The following is a 22,845-nucleotide window of genomic DNA, read 5'->3' as shown; positions in this document are numbered from 1 at the left end:
GGTGATGCAGGGATGGCCAGCGTGCTGGAGATCCAAGTGATAGATGGCCGGCCAACAGGCTGGAGATCTGAGTGATACAGCGATGGCCAAAGGGCTGGAAATCTAAGTGATATAGGGATGGCCAACAGGCTGGAGATCTGAGTGATACAGGAACAGAAAATGGGCTGGAGATCCAAACGATACAGGGATGGCCAAAGGACTGGAAATCTGAGTGATACACGGACAGTCAATAGGCTGGAGATCAAAGTGATAATGGGACAGCCAATGGGCTAGAGATCCGAATGATACAGAAACGGCCAACAGGCTGGAGATCTGAGCGATGCAGGGATGGCCACTGGGCTGGAGATCCAAGTAATACAGGGATGGGCATTGGGCTAGATATCTGAGTGATACAGAGATGGCCAACAGGCTGGAGATCCTAGTGATATAGGGATGGCCAGCGGGCTGGAGATCCGAGCGATACAGCAATGGCCAACGGGCTAGAGAGCTGAGTGATACAGGGACAGCCAACGGGCTGGCGATCCAAGCGATACAGGGATGCCCAACAGGCTGGAGATCCGATTGATACAGGGATGGCCAATGGGCTGGCGATCTGAGCGATACAGGACAGCCAACGGGCTGACAATCTGAGCAGAGTTGGCCAGTTGTTGGAGTGGGCACTGGTGCAGGCAGCCAGCAGCTTGTGAGCCCAGGCAGACCATGTGTGGAAGCCCCCTACACTGATCTATAAAAGACTATAATGCTTATCTTTTTAACGTCATTCTCATTTTTCTAACTTATACTTTGAACAACTGTAAGTAATATAACTGTTTTTTCCTTTCTTTTTCCCTTTTTTCTGTGTATTGTATCTACGGTCTGTACCTAAGTACTTTGTACCGAAGATGGTGTCCTGTGGGGTGACATTGTAAACTTTTCACTGTACTCTTGTATTTCTGTACTTGAGTACATGTGGCATTCTATTCTATTCTAAAAAGATCCAAATACAAGTAACACAATTTTGTTGAATGTCTAACATTGTTGTACTCAGTGCCATTCAGTGATGTATATGATAATTAGGCTTTTTTCATTCTTTTTCTATCCTTGTCTAAGTAAATTTACAATCCTTCAATCCATCTGCCTTAAGACTGGTTCTATGCAGAAAAGTAATTTCTAAACACACTACACTATTGTTTTATGAAAAAATATTTCATACATTACTTAACATAATGAGCATGTTTATTTGACACTGAGAGTTTGTCGTCTAACTGGATTGATAGTAACATTTTATAGACTGCAAAATTTTAGATGGAAGGTAAACATGTCCAGCTACAGGTAAGAACACATTTTTCACAGTTCCTCTGAGGAATTAAGAATAAAAATCATACATTTTAGCTTCTGAAGTTATTTAAGTAATGGTAGAAAGAACTCGAACCTATATCATGTCCTCAACACTAAATATATATAATTCATTATTTTTGAAGTCTTATGTAGGCAAACATGGTTGTCAATTTTCACATAGCAAGATCCTGCAAGTACCAAATGAGATGTATAGCCAGATAAGCAGTGTTAAATTAGCACTGTTGCTAATAGCATACATTATTATTTCTGTGTAAATGATGCAGCAAGTTCAAACAAAAGATAGTTGCACAGTGAAACACAAGGATCCAAACACAGCCATAGAAGTTACTCTATTCCGCAATTAATTTCACAGAAATGGCACCTTGCTGTCCACCTCACGATGAAAATACATTGAAAGGTATAATAAAATAAAACAAAGAACTGCAGATGCTGGAGACCTGAAACAAAAACAGAAATTGCTGGAGAAAGTCAGCAGGTCTGGTAGCATCTGTGGAGAGAAAACAGACTTAATGTTTTGAGTCCGGAGTCGTGTTAACTCTGCTTTCTTCCCACAAATGATGTCAGATGTCTGAGTTTCTCCAGCAATTTCTCATTTTGTTTGAATGACATAATTTTGCTTTAGTTGCACCATAGATGAGAGCCAAGTTCACCACAGTTACAGTTTATCCATTTCTATCAAGATACTCTTTTAACAATGTGGTAAGTGTTAAATTACTACCACACAATTTTTTTGGTGCTACAAAGTAACTAGTGTTAAGTGTGGGGTTTTCGTTCCTTCAAGATTTGCAAGTTAAAGCTTTTAAAACAAGCTCTTTTCTTTTCATCTCTCGTCTTTCACTCTTAATCCAATCTTCTCTCTTGCTCTTTCTTACCTCACTTGATGTGAATTCTCCCTCTGTAATTTATCATTCTTTTTCTATCCTTGTCCAAGTAAATTTACAATCCTTCAATCCATCTGCTTAAGGAGATCAAAAGTTGCTTGCTCTGTCACTCAGGTCCCAGATGTGCTGGTTCTCTCATTGCAGCATCATCAGTTTACACTTCCAGCATGTGCCACACAATTCTTTCTTTTCAAAAATTAAATGTGTAAAAGCAAACTTAGGGTCGATGTCACTAAATTCCCTCCTGGAGCACAAATCGGTCCATTGCAACCAATGAAATACTTTTGAAGTTTTAATACTGTTGAAATATAGGAAATGCACCCAATTGCATTCAACAAGCTTCCACAAACAGCAGTGTGAATATGACTAGATAATCCACTTCAGTGACCTTGAACTGACAAATGAGAATTGACAAAGATGCCCAAGAGAAGCCTCCCTGCTTTTCTTCAAATCAGTGCCATGGAATTGTTTTATATCTATTCAAGTAAAGCAGATAGTGTCTTGTTTAAACACCTCATTCTAAAGAAAGCACTTCTGACAGTGCAGAACTCTCAGTACTGTATTACAGCATCAGCCGAGACTTTTGTGCTCAAATAGTGGAGTAGGACCTAAATGTAATATAATGAGATTCACATAAATCATGATGATGTAACGGATCACATAACTCTAATATCAGCAAAAGGGAAGACAGCAATCTAAAAAGAATATATGATGAGAAAAGTCTTAGACATTACATTAGTGAACTGTACTTGGAAACTACTATGTATAGATGTAAATAAAGGAGCATTACACAACACAAAAAGTTAGAGATAAGGAACAAGCGGTCTCAGGTATAATATACGTACAAACACACTCAGGAATAATATACGTACAAGCCCAATACATTCTAGACCAGTGGCTCAGTGTGCAAGGAGCAGTTTTGGTTTATAGAACAAGATAAAGCACTGAACACAATCTTTTGACTCAAAACCGTGGGTGCTATCAGCTGAGCTACGGAACCATTGGATCATGTAAATTATAATTTCAGTTTAACAGGTTATCTGAAAGCCAGGAGCTTTAATGATGCATTTCATTAGGTACTGTGATTAAGTACGAGGCAAGATTACGTGCTCAAGCACTTGACTGATGCTTATATCTACACACTTCCCAGACAAGAGGACTGCCTACTGAGTCAAACATACAATTTAATAATGATGGGCTGATGGCCTGTTATGGTAGAATTTAATGTAATCCCAAAGCTGAGCAGAGAATCATAATGAAATATGTTTGTACTAAAATTAAATTAACTGCAAAGGCCTGGAAACTCATAAACAGGCAGCTAAATATCCAATAAGATCAACAGAGCAAAAACATTTATTAAGGACTGGAACTGTGCTGTTTACCTGGCAAAGTCAGAGAAGAGGTGTCCAGTATTTCATCCGAAATACACATTAGGATGTAATAGGTAATCAGATCTTCTTCACATCAGATTGTTCCTTACCATCATGTGATTTTATCTAACGCATCACTTTCTTTACAAAAAGAAATTCCAAATCATCTAGACAAGGAGATGCTGACCTACTGAAGTTGGGGAAGAAGCCCTTACCATTTTTGAAAACATCTAGATATGCATTTGAGGTCCTATAAAGGTATTGGTTAAAGTTAAAGGTGGATTAGGAAGGGTCATTACTTTTAGCCTGCATGGAGACAATGAGCCAAATGGCTCCTTCTGTGCCAGACATCTTTTGATTTTCTACAAGAAAGTGGGCAATTGTTGTGAAAGTACATGTAAGTTCAAACTAATTGCAGCTTTTAAATCCCATACTTAAATAGAGTGGATGGACTCATTATGGAGCTACATGAGGCTGAGAATGTTGTGAATAGCACATTTAGCAAGTTGATCACACCACCAGTAAGAGCCAGATAGACAGGAATGTGTTGAGTGACTACCAAGAAAACTATAAAGCATGCGCAGGCAGTGCAGGAGACCCCTGTGGTCATTCCCCTCTCAAACAGATAAACCATTTTGGATGTTGTCGGGGAGGATGGTTTCTCAGGGGAAAGCAACAACAGCAGCCAAATCCGTGGCATCATGATTTGCTCTGTTGTACAGCAAGGAGAGCTGGAGTGCAGGCGAGTGGTAGTGATAGGGGACTCTATAGTCTAAGGCATGGATAGGGTGTGTGGCTTGCTTGGTGCCAGGGTAAAAGATGTTATGTGAGCAGGCACAGGATATTAGGAAGGGGAAACAGCCAGTGGCTGTGATCCACATTGGTACTAATGACATAGACAGACAGAGATGAGATCCTGCAAATGGAATTTAGGGAGTTAGGTAGGAAATTAAAAAACAGGATACTTAGGGTTGTATTCTCAACATTATTCCCTGGGCATGTGCTAGTGAGGCCAGAAATAGGAATATAATACAGTTGAATGTGTGGCTAAAATGCTGGTGTAGGAGAGAGAGCTTCAGATATCTGCATCCCTTGGATCAGTTCTAGGGCAGGTGGGACCTGTACAAGAAGGATGGGTTGTACCTAAAATAGAGGGGTATCAATATCCTGACAGAGAGGTTTACCACTGCCACTCAGGAGAGTTTAAACTGGTGCGGCAAAGGTGTGGGAAACAGAGTAATAGGTCACCATGTGGAGGGATTGAAGAGAAGGTCAATGCTAAGTCAAGTAAGTCTTGAAGCACAGGCAGGAACACGTTAATGAACACAGTGGGACTGGCTGTCTTATTTTAATGCAAGGGTTGTAACACATAAAAGAGAGACATTTAAAGCCTGGATTAATATATGGGGTTACAATGTGGTAGCCATTACAGAAACCTGATTGAGAAAAGGGTAGGACTAGCAGCTCCATGTTCCAAGGTTTCAATGTCCCAGGTGAGATAGAGAGGAATGTAAAAAGGGTGGAAGAATTGCATTACTGATTAAAGAGAATGTCATAGCTGCACTAAGAGAGGACAATGGGCAGGACTATCACTATGACGCATTTATACTGTTGGCTTCTTAATAGCCAGTGGGAGCACAAAGAGGAAAATATATGTAAGCAGATCAGGGAAAGATGTAAAAACACCAGGGTTGTTGTAGTGGATGATTTTAACTTCCTCAACATTGATTGGATGCCTTTCACGACAGGGGCTTAGATGAGGCAGAAATTGTTAGGTGCATCTAGGAAAGTTTCTCGAAACAACATGTAGATAGTCCAGCTAGCAAAAGGGTCATGTGTTGGGGAGTGAGCCTGGCCAGGCAATCAAAGTTTCAGTGGGGGAGCATTTTGTGAACAATGATCATAATTCCGTAAGTTTTAGGAAAACTATTGATAAGGCTAAGATTGGTCCAAGAATGAAAGTGCTGAGCTGGGGAGGAAGGCTAATTATAACTGTACTAGGCAGGAACTGGAGAAATTAGATTGGCAGTGGCTTTTTGAGGGTAAATCCCATCTCACATGTGGGAATCTTTTAAAGGCCAGTTGATCAGATTTCAGGACTAGCATATTCCTGTGAGCATAAAAGACTAGGATGGCAAGGTTTGGGAACCTTGAATGACAACAGATATTAAAAGTTTAGCCAAAAAGATAAGGGAAGCATAAGCAAGTTTTTGGAAATTGAAATCAATGAATGCCCTTGTTGAGTATAAAGGAAGCAGAAAATAATTTAAACAAGAAATTGGGAGAGCTAAGGATGCAAATAAATGTCTTTGGCAAGTAGGATTAATAGGAATCCCAAGCTATTTTATGCATATTTTAGGGGCAAGGGGGTAACTAGGGAAAGGTTATGTCCACTCAAAGACAAAGGGGAGAATTCATATGTGGAGCTAGAGGAAGTGGGTGAGATGCATAATGAATAGTTTGCAATGGTATTCACTGAGGGGAAGGTCATAGATGACAGTTAGATGAGGGAAGGATATGTTAATATTCTAGGACGTGTCAATATTAGAAGAAGGAGGTGTTGAGTATCTTAAAAAAAAATTAAGGGTCTGATGGGATCTATCCCAGGAAATTGAACAAGGCAAGGGAGGAGATTGCTGGGGCCTTCTCCTCTTTAGTTACAGGCAAGGTAAATAGCCAATGCTGCTCCTTTGTTTAAGAAGGGCAACAGAGATAATCCAGGAATATAGGCCAATGAGCGTTATATCAGTGGTAGGGAAATTATTGGAGAAGATTCGTAAGGACAACATTTACTTTCATTGGAAACAGAATTAACTTATTAGTGATAGAAAGCATGGCTTTACGCAGGAGATGTCTTGTCTCACAAACTTGATTGAATTTTTGTTTTTCTGAGTAGAAGTCTGTGACCAGTGGTATTCCACATGGATCCGTTTTGGGACTTCTGCTGTTTGTAATATACAAAACTTAACTAGATGAAAATGTGAGTGGTCTGATTAGTAAGTTTTCAGCCAACCCGAAATTTGGTGGAATTGTGGATCATGTGGAAGATTTTCAAAGAATGCAGCAGGATATAGATCAGCTAGAAAGTTGGACAGAGAGATGGCAGATGGAGCTAAGCCAGACAAATGTGAGGTGATGCATTTTGGGAGGTCAAATGCATGAGGAAAGTATACAGTAAGTGGCCAGACCCTTAAGAACATTAAGGGGTCCAAGTCCATTGCACCCTAATAGTGGCAACAGAAGTGGATAAGCTGGTAAAGACGGTGTGCATTATGCTTGCCTTCACCAGTTGGGGCACTGAGTATAAACATTGGCAAGTCATATTGCAGCTGTTTAAAATTTTAGTTCAGCTACACATGGAATATTGTGTGCAGTTCTGGTCTCCACATTATAGGAAAGATGTGGACGCTTTATAGAGGATGCAAAAGAGGTTTACCAGGATGTTGCTTGGATTGCACTGTATTAGCTGTAAGGAAAGGTTGGTTAAACTGGGATGGTTTTTGCTAGAGCATCAGGGACAGATGGGCAACATAGTAGATGAATATAAAATTATGAGAGGCATGGATAGAGTGGATACTTGGAGTCTTTTTTGCAGGGTGGAAATGTCAAGTACTCAGGGGCAAAGGTTTAAGGGAGATGTGCGAGGAAAGTGTTTTTTTTACACAGAGTGTGGTGGGTGCCTAGAATTCACTACCAGGGAAGGTAGTAAGATCAGATACGATAGCACATGTGAACAGGCAAGGAATAGGGGGAAACTGGCCATGTGCTTGCAGATGGGATTAGTTTAGAATGACAACATGGTCGAATAGAATGATGTACGAAGTGCATTTTCCTGTACTGTTCCACGTTTTATGTTCCAAATCAAAATACTAATAATACAAAATGATTGCAATAATGGTACAATTGATTATAGATGAAGTTATGAGAGATTATTTGCAGCATGACAACAGGTTAAATGTAAGCAACATATTTTAAAATGTTAAACTGAGACGAGGTCTTAATGTAAAAAATGTTGATTGGCAAAATAAACAACTGTGATAACAGGATAGCCCTTGTTACAGAGAGTTACCAACTGAAAAGCACTACATCAGACTATGGTGATGGCAGATGTAATTGTGTTTTTCAAAACTGAACTGGATGGACACATAAAAAGAAAAAACAGAATGCAGTCACAGGGGGAGAGGTGGGACTAGCTGCGTTGCTCCTGCAGAGAGCCAGCTCAAACATGGCAGGCCATAGAGACTCCTTCTGCGTTCCAACCATTCAATGTTTCCATGTTTCTTTTCTGTTTATTTTAATTTAGGTTAACAAAATAAGAGATAAAAGATTGCCCTAACACTGATTTCAGTGCATTCATTAATATTCATTCAATGTAATTTCAAGGCCACTGCATTTAGTTTGTTGGGATAGTTGACATGGCTGACCTTGCTTATTTAAATACACATTGCAGGTTTATGTTCAGTCATATATTATTCTTGCGTTGTACATCCGTACTGTTAGACTAGAAGACATAGGAACAGAAGAAGCCATTCAAACCATCAAATCTTCTCTGCCATTCAATGAGTTCATGGCTGATCCAATAATCCTCAACACACTTTCCTGCTTTGTACCCATAACTGTTGAACTGCTTAAAAACCTGTCTCAGCCTTGAGTATACTGAATGTCTCAACCTCGGTAGCCCTTTGCAATAAAAAAATCCATAGATTCAGTACTCTCTGAAAGAAGAAATTCCTTCTTATCTCTGTCTGAAATGTGTCATCCATAATTCTGAGATTATGCCCCTCTGGTCCAAGACTCTCTCACAAGGAGGAACAACCTCTTTACATCCACACTATGAAGCTCTCTAAGAATCTAATATCTTGCAATAAAGTCTCCTCTCATTTTTCTAAACTCCATTGAGTACAAGCCCAAATTAATCAACCCCTCCTCATAAGATAATACCTCCATGCCCAAAATCAAACAGTGAACCTTGTCTGGACTGTCCAGTGTCAGTACATCTTTCCGAGGTTAAGGGGCCCAAACCTGTGCACAGTAATCCAGCTTTGGTCTGATTCGTGCTTTCTGGGAAGGAACATGGAAGACTTTGCCATATCTTGCACTGATCTGCATGGACTAACTTACTCTGGATATTAATCCTGGTCTCAATATATATACTGTACATATGAACATTCCTATATACAAATAAGGAACAGGAGTGGCCATTCAGGCCCCACGAGCCTGCTCACCACAGCTGAGCTAACTGTATCCTCACATATGCATTCCTGCCTATCCCTGATAACCTGCAAACCTTTGCTCAACAAGAATATATCCATTTCTGCCTTCAAAATATTCAAGGACTCAGCTTCAACCATTTTCTCAGTAAAACTTATTTTCATCATTTAAACAGTGACCCCTCATTCCTGATTCTCCAATAAGAGGGACATCCTTTCCACAGCTACGGTGTCAAACCCTTCTTAAATGTTTCAATCAAGTCCTTCCTCCAGATTCCAGCAGATACAAGCCCAATCTTTCCTCATTAGACAACCTCCTTATTCCAGGTATCTCTCTGGTAAACCTTCTCTGAATTGCTTCTAAGGCATTTACAAAATTTCTTAATAAGGTGGATAATACTATGCATAATACTCTAGTGGTATCACCAATGACCTGGATAGCTGAAGCATAACTTCCATATCTTTTGTGTTTAATTCCAACCATAAGAATGAAAATATGCTATCCACTTTCCTAATTATTTGCTGCCCTACGTGCTAAGCTTTTATATCAATTGAGTTATGCTGAATGAGAGGTAGTGTAAATAGTTTCATGTAAACTTTCCAGGTTACTGTATTTTTTTCAGATTTCTGAACTTTTTTGTTATTGCTAATTGGTTTACTGCTCAGTTCTAAAGCCATGTAAAAAAACGGTTTAGTTTTGATAGGCAAGATTAAACCAATATTGTTGTCACACACAGTTTGCAACTTTGTAAATGCTGAAAAGTTTATAGAATACAACATCTGTGATGAGCTCAGGGAAGCAACTATGAGATAAAACAAACGATGATTATTTCCTACACAAGTTTAGCTTTGTTTATTAAAAATAATTTTTTTTTCCAACCAAGTGATTTTGAGTAAGACAGACTGGAGAAAGCTTCACTCATCTGTTATTGAATGCTTGCAAACATAATGCACAAAACATCAATTCAGAAAACATTACAAAAGGAAGCATTAAAGCCATCATGGAATGAAAATGTCTTACTTTATACCAATTATGCATTTTGTAAAGAAATGCTCCAACATCTCATTATTTCATTATGAATATTTCAGCTAAATAAGATTCGATATATGAGGACAGCTCCATACCACCTATCATCCAATGGCCTGGCAGAAACAGCAGTCCAAACTTTACAGACAGGCTTGAAGAAACAGCCTACCACCTCACTAAATACCAACCTGTCTTATTTGATTATAGGACCAGTCTACATGCAACTATAGGGGGATAGCACCAGCAGAGTTGCTAATGAGTAGAGGACTCTGCACCAGGCTAAGTCTGATCTTTCTAGACCTGGAGGTGTGGGGAGGATGAAATGACATCAGGTATGCCAATGCTGGACTCAACGCTCTGCGAAGTGAGACAGACAGTTTGATACAGGCGACAAAGTTTGGTGTAAGAATCATGGAAATGGACCTGCATGGATAAGAGGCATGGTTGATGCAAGGTCAGAGCAGTGACGTATAAAGTGATGGTAAATACGACAGTCCTGAACAAGCACGTGGACGATATAAAAGCCACGAATACCCAAACAGTGTGGGAGCAAAATGTGCTCTGCTCCTCAAAACAATCAGAAAGGCTGCCATGAGTTCACCCCATCTGTCAAGCATTGATGAGTCCTCTCCATCAGAGATGGACACAATGGAAGTATCTGCCTTAATGCCTTTGACACTGGAAGAAGAGAGTAAAATTCTACCGAGGTGCTCCTGACACAAGGGTGAGCTCCTTAGCGTAGCATACCATCTATGTTGAAGCCAAGTCAGAGGAATCTGACCCGATGCTAAAACACCCCAGGAGGCTCTCCAAGAAAAAGGACTGGACTATGTCCTTGGACTCAGAGAGATTGTAATGAGGTCATCCAGTATAGAATATGAGTTCCCTGATTGGAATTGTCAATCTGGTCTAATCAGGAAGGCCTGGCTGAGTGTCAAAGATTTTGGCACTCTGAGAATTGTCTCTGAAGAGGTAGTACTAGAGCCAAAGACTGTTCTTGTGTGAACAAAGGGTGACTTGGTAATGGGATTTCAGCCTCTGTGGAGTTATTTCATTCAGAAGTGATGAAAAGTGATCGGTTGTAGAATTCCAATGAAGATAATAGGAAGAAAATTTGACCAAGACGTATTTCAAGTTAACAACCAACTAGTAGATGTACATTAGGGCTGGGAAATAAAAGATCAGCCATGGTTTTATCAAATAGTGGAAGTGGGCATTCGGACCATAACACCAACTTATTTTCCTTAAGTTTCTTATGATCTTAGACTGTCTATTTACTGCCACCAGTTAAAGTTATAATCTGCCATGGTCTTGTCATTCTTAGTTAAGATGCAATGGTTGCGCTGTGTTTATGATTAGATTACATTACAGTGTGGAAACAGGCCCTTCAGCCCAACAAGTCCACACCGACCCGCCGAAGCGCAACCCACCCATACCCCTACATTTACCCCTTACCTAACACTACGGGCAATTTAACATGGCCAATTCACCTCACCTGCACATCTTTGGACTGTCGGAGGAAACCGGAGCACCCGGAGGAAACCCACGCAGACACGGGGAGAACGTGCAAACTCCACACAGTCAGTCGCCTGAGGCGGGAATTGAACACGGGGCTCTGGCGCTGTGAGGCAACAGTGCTAACCACTGTGCCACCGTGCCGCCCACAGGAAGATTAAGAAGAAGAAATTCCACCCCTAAACAGGAGAACGTTGTATATTATTGGTTACTTCCTTGTTTTTTGTCAATTCTTCAAGGAGTCACACCTTACGTTTATCATACGTGCTTAAAACAGCTCCTCAGAAAATGAAGCAGTCCATGCCTATATGAATCAAGGGCTTGGCATTATTTGGACTTGGGCTGATACATGGCAAGCAAGTGCCACCAGGCAATGACAATTTTCATTCTGTGTGAGTCTAACTCAGCCCATCATCCCTTTGACATTCAATGACAGATTTCCTGATTCCCTAGCATCAACATCCTACAACTCAACATTGACCAGAAAACTAAATTACACTGACCGTAATGTCCCTGCAAGATAAGGTCAGAGGCAAGGAATTCTACATCATCTCCTGACTCTCCCAAGCCTTTCCACCATTTACAAGGTACAAGTCAAGAGTCTGGTGGAATATGCTCCATTTTCTTTGAATGAACACAGCTCAAAAAGCACTCAAGGGCTCACCAGTAGCCAAGACGGCACAGTAGCACAGTGGTTAGCACTGCTGCCTCACAGCGCCAGAGACCCGGGTTCATTTTCCGCCTCAGGCGACTGACTGTGTGGAGTTTGCATGTTCTCCCCGTGTCTGTGTGGGTTTCCTACGGGTGCTCCGGTTTCCTCCCACAGTCCAAAGATGTGCAAGTCAGGTGAATTGGCCATGCTAAACTGCCCGTAGTGTTAGGTAAGGAGTAAATGTAGGGGTATGGGTGGGTTGCGCTTCGGCGGGTCGGTGTGGACTTGTTGGGCCGAAGGGCCTGTTTCCACACTGTAATGTAATCTAATCTAAGACAATACAATCACATTTATTCCCTTCACCATGTACGCAATGGCAGTGTAACATCTAAAGGACACACTGCAACTAGCCTCACAGGCTCCTTTGACCTATTAAAATGATAATCTTTATCATCTAGGAGGGCAAAGGCAGCAGATAGATGGGTGCACTGCCAACTGCAAGTTTTCCTCCATTTCGCACAACATCTTGTTGAAAATTTATCCACATTACTGCATCATCTCTGGGTCAAAATCTAGGAAAACTCCCTACCTCTCAGCACTATGGGTATGCTTACAGCATATGAACTCTAGTGGTTCATAAAAGTGGTTCTCCACCAACTTCGCAAAGGTAATTAGGGGTGCCCTTGCCAATACTTCCAATATCCCATGATTTTGCAGTGAAAGATGTTAATGCTAACGCTATGTTTCCCTCATCATTAGATGTATGATAACCATGAATAAAATATATACATAAATATTAAAATTAAATTACAATTGTAATTTCACAGCCAAAGAAATTCTTTGATTGTGAATCCATTTGGGACTTCCTGAAGTTATGATAGATGCTGTATGAACCCAAGCTTTTCCGCTGTTTCGTTAAATTGGTTTTCTAGGATTGCATAAGTAAGGGCAGTGTGAAAGAATCATTCTGACAGTTGCAAGAGTCATTTACAAGGTATTTACATGGTGTTAACTCAGTGATGTGGTTGAAGCAAGTGCACCTATTGTTCTGTTTAATTAGAATAAGGCTACAGCCTACACTTAGACAATATACCACTGAGAGAAAGGATCTATTATTGATCTGTTCTCAGTGAAAAGACACAGCAGAAAACATAGTAAACTGTTTAATCATAAGCCACATGATTTCAGCCCATAACAATCAAGACCTTTCTTTTAAGAAGACTCATTATTCTAATAGCATTTGGTTTCTAAAACAGGTCATAATTTATAAAAGATTAGTAAAAGTACAAATACAACATGCAACAAAAAAGTATTTATCAATACATTTACATTCAGCAAATAGCCTTCTCACCCTGCCATCAATTATCCTGTTAAGGTCCTCAGCCCATTCCTGCTGATATTCACCCAGAGGCAGACAGGGCAGTCTCTAAGCTGGGAGCCCATGACACAAGCCCTCTCTGAGTTATTGGAGACTTCCTGGGAGTCTCTCATTCAAAGGCACTCGGCCTGATCGAGGAACCTGGCAACAGAAAGATGAGGCTCAGCAATGGAGAGGGGAGGTTCTGGATTAGTGGTGCTGGAAGAACACAGCAGTTCAGGCAGCATCCAAGGAGCAGTAAAATTGACGTTTCGGGCAAAAGCCCTTCATCAGGAATACAGGCAGAGAGCCTGAAGGGTGGAGAGATAAGCTAGAGGAGGGGGTGGGGAGAAAGAAGCATAGAGTACAATAGGTGAGTGGGGGAGGGGATGAAGGTGATAGGTCGGTGGGGGGAGGGGGTAGTGGATAGGTGGAAAAGAAGATAGGCAGGTAGGACAAGTCATGGGGACAGTGCTGAGCTGGAAGTTTGGAACTGGGGTGAAGTGAGGGAAGGGGAAATGAGGAAACTGTTGAAGTCCACATTGATGCCCTGGAGAGGGGAGAACTGCTCTGAACCATCTTGCTGCCAACCTCACCCTGTTATTCCCCATGATTCCTCTCAGCCATCACCCACCTGTGGCCTGGATCCACAATGATCCTGGGCCTCTAATGGGTGGAGTTCTGGCAGAACTCAGTCCAAGACCCCCATCAACTTCAGTAAATACCATCCACATTTCTTGAAACCATATATCTTAATTACATCAATAGTCACCCAAGTGCTATAGTTTGAAATAGTGAGATTTAACTTTGCCTGTATGATGTGTTATGTTTTTGACAATGATGTATGCTGAAATGCATGTTCACTGTGCCATACCACAATATTTATAGTGCACAATGTTATGCTTTTGTTATTTCATCACTGAGCATCACAGTCACTTCAAAGACTTGGAAGGATTTACGAAAGACTACACTCTGAAGATAAATCAACTTACAATTTATATTGAAGAACCCTCTTTGGTCATGGGCTTAACCATAGTGAAGTGCCTGCCCCAAATTATTCTGACATAGTTGCTTTCTCTTCCTTCCCACTGCAAATCCCAGAGATGCCCTAGATATCCTCTGCTTACTTACACATGGTTGCACATTTATCAGTATCAAACTACATATTTCACCAGACTGAAGGCAAACATTTATTGACTGCAAATACTGACAAATATATGTGAATGGTCAGTGAGGGCTATCTTTTACTGGAATATGGGATATTGCCCATTTTACTTTCTGCCATTAATAACCTGAAAATGATTTATAATAACAAATAGTTTTGCAACTTACAGCAACCAATTTTAGTTCTCAATCCAGACCCCTTACCCCTGGAAGTCAAGTAGTAATGGACATAAAATTGTAACAGAGAACTTGTTGCTTTACATTCGATCCTTCAAAATATATCATTTTAATAGCCTTCTGAACATCTGAGGTCAAGTGACTGCTGAGGCAGAGGACAGGTAGAAAAGGAGCATTTCTTCAGAATCCTACAAAATACCTAACAACGCCACCTCCCAAGTACATCAATCATAACCATGAGCACTTTTATATACATTCTTATCCCATAATTCTTACCACTGAGATTACCAAATGTTGCATCTGTCTGGAGTGGGTGGATTACACACACTGGACAGATTTTGTGATGTTCATAATGAGGCTTGGCTCTCAACACAGACTGAGACACTGACATAGAGAACGGGACTGCCAACCTGCCATTTCCACTAAAATCAGTCCGTTAATTAAAATCAAAATGCAATTTCTGGTCATGTAATTTTATTGCTGGAAATGTGTTGCTGGAAAAGCGCAGCAGGTCAGGCAGCATCCAGGGAACAGGAGAATCGACGTTTCGGGCATAAGCCCTTCTTCAGGAAGAAGGGCTTATGCCCGAATATTATGTGTTATATCACTATTGATGAGAGTAGGCTGCCAGATCACAGGATACTGACAATTAAGTTTTCAGAAAATATTATAGGGCTCAACAATCCTGGAATATTAGGACATGGCAAAATAGTCAGGTTTGGCTAACGTTGCAATGTTCTGAAGAGTCATAATGAACTCAAAATGATAATTCTCTTTCTCTCTCCACAGTTGCTGTCAGACCAACTGAGTTTCTCCAGCATTTTTGATTTTTATTTAAATCTCCAGCATTCCTGAACATTGCCTTTATTTAAGCACAGGGCAACTGTCAAGTTCAGAAAAGATCAATAAAATTAATATTTAAACAAATCCTAAAAGATGACTGAAGTTGAACTGAAATTGATTTAATCATTTAATAGGAAGTGCTAAAGCTAAGACAAAATTAATAAAATTTCTAATATATTAAAAGACATGTTCTTCTGCTAATGAAATTCATTTTTAATCCTTTAATGTGCCTTGCTAAACATCAAGAAACAAATAATATGCTAAATAATAAACAATATAACTTAATTTTGTTCACAGGAATTTCAAACACATTAAATGGTCATCCAGCTCCAGCCTTAATTTCATGACCAAAATGTTTTGGGGTTGTGCATTCTTATTTTTATTTTAATGTAGCAACTAATGTCTTCTGCAGAGTAGATGTTTTACATGAGGAAAGTGTTCAAGATGTCTGTACTACAACACTACCCAATAAAATTATATGTTTAACAAAGTTAGCTAAATATTAATTTAGTTATAGACTCTAGATAATATGTACATATATCCTTGAAGTATGACTAAATTCCAACACATTTCTTTGCTGAATATGGCATTTATTGAACATACAAGGATGATGTGCAGAATATATTCATGAATTGGTTTGGTCTGTAATTTGTGGAATTCACTACTCCAAAGTGTGGTCGATGCTGTGGTAGTGAGTAAATCAGTTAGACAGATTTTTAATTGGTAATGGGGTGAAGGGATACAGAGAGATAGCAGGAGAATGGAGGCGAGAAGCATATCAGTTATGATCAAATAGTGGAGCAGATTCAATGGGCTGAATGGCCTCATTCTTCTTCTATATCTTATGAACTTAACAAGAATATCTCTTAATGTTCAAATAGTTAAAAACAAGTTACTGCTAAAAATCAAAACAACTTCCAGTTTTTGAACCCACTGGTAGCATCAAGCACTTCCAGGTCAAGGCCAGCACCAGGTGTAAAGTTTCCTCTAGGCAGGACAAATTAAATCTTCACTGTGCATTCTAATAAAAGTAATGTGTGGATGCTGGAAATCTGAAAGAAAAACAGAAAATGCTGAAGAAACTCAGCAGATCTTTCAGCATCCGTGGAGAGAGAAGCAGAGTGAATATTTTCAGTCCAAATGGACTCTTCTTTATCTCTCTCCACAGATGCTGCCAAACCTACTGAGTTTCTCCAGCACGTTGTGTTTTTACCTCACAGCACATTGGTGTGACATTTTCATTTTCTACAGCAACCATCTTTATGGTTTCTCCAAGTGAGAATTCAAGTTCAGTGTTGCATTATGAACAAATATTTCTGAGAATGTTGGTATATTTAGGGCACAAATCAAAGTGTCTCATGTTGCCTCTTCTTCTCAAAGACTCCCTCGCTTTCCAATATGTGTCTCTCCCAGGACACTGCCCTTACAGCAGGGAGCAGGACCCTTTGGAAAACAGTTCAAAGCCCTTTCTGTCCACAGACACTGTAACTAAACAAGAGGGTTTTCACTTCCAGTTCTTCAATTTCTCTCATCACCCCCTTGTGATCAGTTTTGCTTTGAGATCGCTCAATGTCAATGAGCCGACCATTGAATGACATTCTCACTTCAAAGCGTTGGCTAGTTTTGAAGATGTGAAATTAACCTGGGAAGGCCAAGTGGCTACAGATGGTTTGAAACGCTGGGAGCGAACCGTGATATTGTGCGAGGTGGGGTTTGAAATGCTTCTTGGGTGGTTGTTGGGGGAAGGTAAATGCAGGAATGAACTCTCTTTGCAACAGTGATTAAAGTCCTGGTACCAAACGCATGGAACCGCGTGTTATCTCACGCTGCCTGAAATGACAAATGGCAAAGTCTGAGCCGCTGACCAGGAAGACACCTTGCCGTACACCGGGCTGCACTCTGAACGTATCCTGCCATGTCAGTTCAGTGAACTGCACGAATTTGAAATACCAAGCCGTTGATCTTTCAAAACAAAGTCGGACACGGCCTTGCCAACGGGTTTTGTTATTGCCTCTCTCGCTGAAAAGGATCCTTGCGTCACCCCTTTCGGTTCGCCGGAACAAAAGAGAGAAACAACCAGCTCGATAGAAGCGCCAGATCTCCCGGACAAACCCGGGAGACACAAGGCAGCACTAATCCCAACTGGCTGTGCCACAATAACCCGCTGCATTGCATTGACCCACGGCATGATACACAGGGCTCTATATATCGTATTGCAAAGGCACTGGTAACACAACGCTTCCCACTGGGATACTCAGACTTTTATATGCAGGCATGAATAAACCTTTCTGCTGTTTTCCAACCCGCTTTTGTACCTTACCATGAGTTACTGCAATTTCATCGCGATGTTGAAAGAAACTGCATTAAGTACATTGACCCGACAATCGATTGTCTGAAAGTTCTGACAAATAAATCAGAAAAATATTAAAACAATCTACCGACTAAGACAAACCTACTCAAGGAGACAATGCTCCACGTTGATTTTTTTTTAGAATGATTTTACACTCACCAGCTGAAGGACACATAGGAAGATGAGGGTACACCGCCCCGTACAACAGCTCATCCTCAAATAATAGGACAACGGGGATGAAATAACGAACAAAAAAAACTCTTTGTTGTTGATACACAGAGCAGTCAGCGAGGCTGGTCCGGCAGCATAACGAAAATGGGGAGATAAATACAACGTGAACAGTTTTCAGTGCTGGGCTGGAAGGTGCTTTCAGTGGAGGGAGCGCTTGTGGATTAGAAAGTTCAGTTCAATCAATGTGCCAGGCTGAGAGGGAGGGAGGGAGAGAGGGAGGGTCACTAACGGACGGATGTTGTACAGTTAAAGACAACAATCTCCTGGAGAAAGATGAGATCACTAGAAACTCCGTTACTATCGATATCAATCCAAGTTTGGTGTCAGAGCCCCCCGCCCCGACCCCAGCTTATCCTGATTTCACCACCTCACTTAAAAAAATCCAAACTTTTCTCAACCCACGTCACCTGAAATAAAGGAATATGCTTTCTCAACTCTTGAATTCTAACCAGCTCAGGAAGTATTTCGCTTCAATTTGATCCAGCAAATCTAAATGTCAAGGTAACTGGAGTGGAATTGTAGTGAATTGTAGTATTGCCAGTGACAGAGGCTTCCTGCATTTGCCAGGATGTTTCTGCAATGATTGATTTAATTCCAATCGCGACGCATGTTCCTTGAAAGGCTCCCTTTGGTCATGTATGCAGCATAGAGTTTTGACCAAATCGTTTCAGAAACTCGTTTGAAGGATAGAAAAATTGTTGAGTTACCAAATACAGCCTGAAGAGGTTTCAAATTTAACATTCACCAAAGCTTCAGTGTGCAAATGTGGGTTTTGTTTTGCAGCATCTTCCTGCTTTAGATATCAGAGGATTTTCTTTTATACTTTTTAAAACTTTCGACATATGTAAATTCATGATTTACAAAGTTCCAGTGTTCTGCATTACTTCCCTATTATTCCTCATGACAATGGTCACCGTAGCAACCGTTGCCCGAGAGGGCAAATGCATTTAAAGCAAAAGTACTTTTCCTCATTTGTACGTTCTGAACATTGAAGAATCCTGCTTCACAGCTTCTCCAAATTTGAAGATTTCTGAGATGCTGCTTTGATTATCCTTCCAAAAATATTTTAACAATAGGGATTTTAAAGTATACTCATGAGGCCCCCTGGTGGCTTTCATTACTCAATGATCCTACATAGAGTAATGTGTAATAATTCAGCCCAGGAATGACTCTCATGGTTTTGCAACAATTGCCTTTTCTTATGTGGTGCACCGTGTAGACCTAAGAACATAGAACAAGAGAACTAGGAGCAGGAGTAGGCCATGTGGCCCTTCAAGGCTGCTACGCCATTCAATAAGATCATGGCTGATCTTTTTGTGGACTCAACTCCATTTACCCACATTCTGGATTAGTGGTGCTGGAAGAGCACAGCAATTCAGGCAGCATCCGAGGACAGGCAAAATCCGAGGACAGGCATTTACCCACACTCTCATTGTATCCCTTAATTCCTTTATTTTTAGTTTTAAAAATGTTTACTGAAGTAGTGGCAACTACTTCACTGGGCAGGGAATTCCATAGATTTACAACCCTCTGGGTGAAGAAATTCCTTCTCGAAGAAGAAGCATTAGTGTATGTTTTGCAGGGTTTGTTGAAGTCAATTATACATCAACTTGAAAATAAGAAAGACATCCTTGTAACACCAGCCTAACACCATAACAAATATGGAGAGCCCATAAATCTATCAGGAGACATAAATGCTGATAGTCCCCTACTCCACATGATTGCCACTGGCACTGCCATAGCTCATGGGATCAAGGTGAATGCCCTTTACTATTGTGCCAGTTGTGCGCCCTCTCTAGCACATATACAAGGTGCTCACAACTGATATGCCCCCAGGAGGGAGCGCTGGAACAGAAACCAGAAGGGTTAGTCCTCCCCCATCCATCCCCAGATGAGCAGAACACTTCAAAATAAAATTATATTCAAATTTTTGGGGATACAGACTTTAATTCTGCCTATGGATGAACCAATCCTAAATTAATAGCCATATATATGCAGTCAATTTGAAACCCCTGAAAATTCTACAGCTCTGTAGAATTTGATGGCTTATTTACTTCTCTGTCACTGACTAGTGTCAGGCTTGATGAAGTGGGCAATAGAAACTTGCCTTCTGTTCAGCAGCTTTTTAGCATTCATTGATTGCCAGGCATGTTAATTTGAGAGAATAATTGGAGGGATGGTATATTTATTTGGTGTCTATGTCCCTTCAAATAAAGGAAAACTAAAATGCTGCACAGATGTCATTTTATTGTGGATTAGTGGTGCTGGAAGAGCACAGCAGTTCAGGCAGCATCCAAGGAATAGCGAAATCGATGTTTCGGGCAAAAGCCCTTCATCAGGAATAAAGGCAGAGAGCCTGAATGTGGAGAGATAAGCTAGAGGAGGGTGAGGGGTGGGGAGAAAGTAGCATAGAGTACAATAGGTGAGTGGGGGAGGGGATGAAGGTGACAGGTCAGGGAGGAGAGGGTGGAGAGGCAGGTAGGACAAGTCCAACAAGTCATGGGCACGGTGCTGAGCTGGAAGTTTGGAATGAGGGTGAGGTGGGGGAAGGGGAAATGAGGAAACTGTTGAAGTCCACATTGGTGCCATGGGGTTGAAGTGTTCCAAGGCGGAAGATGAGGCGTTCTTCCTCCAGGCGTCTGGTGGTGAGGGAGCGGCAGTGAAGGAGGCCCAGGACCTCCATGTCCTCGGCAGAGTGGGAGGGGGAGTTGAAATGTTGGGCCACGGGGCGGTGTGGTTGATTGGTTCGGGTGTCCCGGAGATGTTCCCTAAAGCACTCTGCTAGCGCTTTAGGGAACCGCATTGGGGTTACACCGGCACCACTCCCCACCTCTTCCTCTGCTACATTGATGACTGCATTGGCGCCACTTCGTGCTCCCGCGAGGAGGTTGAGCAATTCATCAACTTCACCAACACATTCCACGCTGACCTTAAATTTACCTGGACCATCTCTGACACCTCCCTCCCCTTCCTGGACCTCTCCATCTCCATTAATGACGACCGACTTGACACTGACATTTTTTACAAACCCACCGACTCCCACATCTACCTGGATTACACCTCTTCCCACCCTACCTCTTCCAAAAATGCCATCCCATATTCCCAATTCCTCCGCCTACGCCGTATCTGCTCCCAGGAGGACCAGTTCCACCACAGAACACACCAGATGGCCTCCTTCTTTAGAGACCGCAATTTCCCTTTCCACGTAGTTAAAGATGCCCTCCAACGCATCTCGTCCACATCCCGCACCTCCGCCCTCAGACCCCACCCCTCCAAGCGTAAAAAGGACAGAACGCCCCTTGTGCTCACCTTCCACCCTACCAACCTTCGCATAAACCAAATCATCCGCCGACATTTCCGCAACCTCCAAAAAGACCCCACCACCAGGGATATATTTCCCTACCCACTCCTTTCCGCCTTCCGCAAAGACCGTTCCCTCCGTGACTACCTGGTCAGGTCCTCGCCCCTCTACAACCCACCCTCCCATCCTGGCACCTTCCCCTGCCACGGCAGGAACTGTAAAGCCTGTGCCCACACCTCCTCCCTCATCTTTATCCAAGGCCCTAAAGGAGCCTTCCACATCCATCAAAGTTTTACCTGCACATCCACTAATATCATTTATTGTATCTATTGCTCCCGATGCAGTCTCCTCTACATTGGGGAGACAGGGCGCCTCCTAGCAGAGCGCTTTAGGGAACATCTCCGGGACACCCTCACCAATCAACCACACCACCCCGTGGCCCAACATTTCAACTCCCCCTCCCACTCTGCCGAGGACATGGAGGTCCTGGGCCTCCTTCACCGCCGCTCCCTCACCACCAGACGCCTGGAGGAAGAACGCCTCATCTTCCGCCTTGGAACACTTCAACCCCAGGGCATCAATGTGGACTTCAACAGTTTCCTCATTTCCCCTTCCCCCACCTCACCCTAGTTCCAAACTTCCAGCTTAGCACTGTGCCCATGACTTGTCCGGACTTGTCCTACCTGCCTATCTCCTTTTCCATGTATCCACTCCACCCTCTCCTCCCTTACCTATCACCTTCATCCCCTCCCCCACTCACCTATTGTACTCTATGCTACTTTCTCCCCACCTCCACCCTCCTCTAGCTTATCTCTCTATGCTTCAGGCTCTCTGCCTTTATTCCTGATGAAGGGCTTTTGCCCGAAACATCGATTTCGCTATTCCTTGGATGCTGCCTGAACTGCTGTGCTCTTCCAGCACCACTAATTCAGAATCTGGTTTCCAGCATCTGCAGTCATTGTTTTTACCTCATTTTATTGTGGCCATTCAAAATTAATGACTTCTTAAGCATGCTGCAGCAATCTCCTTTCCTATTATGCTATACAAATAAACTGATACAAGACATGGTCAGAGTTTATTCCCCAATCATTTTTTCACATTAAATTATCAACTTCACAAAATTACATGTGCACTGTGTGTCACATGCATAAGTTTTGCTACATATCAGACTTACTTTGGAATCTTTGCCTTATCTAAATTGCAAAATGAATATCTTCCTTTAAAAGTAAAAATGTCACTACACTATAAAGACAAGAAATAAATGCAAGCTTTTATTGTTTGTCTGAATTAAGATACTCTACTATCCACTCATTAATTAAAATGACCTGTGCAATGTTTATACATAAATACTGATATCACAACTGGTGCAAAAGATGGAACTTGAGAGACACAGAGAAGTATTTAAAATAAGCAATTGATGGTTAGAGTT

The 22,845-nt window shown here is 41.6% G+C and overlaps 1 protein-coding gene across 3 annotated transcripts in view; it reads right to left on the bottom strand.

Moving 5' to 3' along the window:
- The window catches only part of LOC122560139 (sodium/potassium-transporting ATPase subunit beta-1-interacting protein 3-like), a 204,972-nt gene extending 186,664 nt beyond the window's left edge, over positions 1-18,308 (bottom strand). Inside the window, exons 1-2 of one of the 3 annotated variants that reach the window (XM_043710427.2) lie at positions 18,044-18,308; positions 17,855-17,935 (exon numbers count right to left, since the gene is read on the bottom strand). In XM_043710427.2, coding sequence (XP_043566362.1) covers positions 17,855-17,857 — 3 coding nt within the window. In that variant the 5' untranslated portion in view covers positions 17,858-17,935; positions 18,044-18,308. The remainder of the gene's footprint in view (positions 1-17,854; positions 17,936-18,043) is intronic. The other 2 variants (XM_043710429.2, XM_043710424.2) reach the window with 2 other exon arrangements.
- Positions 18,309-22,845: the final 4,537 nt, after the last annotated feature.

The sequence above is a fragment of the Chiloscyllium plagiosum genome, unplaced genomic scaffold, assembly GCF_037043375.1.
Source record: "Chiloscyllium plagiosum isolate Xiang-an unplaced genomic scaffold, Cpla_swu_hap1 HiC_scaffold_15, whole genome shotgun sequence".
NCBI lineage: Eukaryota > Metazoa > Chordata > Chondrichthyes > Orectolobiformes > Hemiscylliidae > Chiloscyllium > Chiloscyllium plagiosum.
The sequence above is the reverse complement of the archived record's forward strand: the minus strand, read 5'-3'. Positions and strand labels throughout refer to the sequence as shown.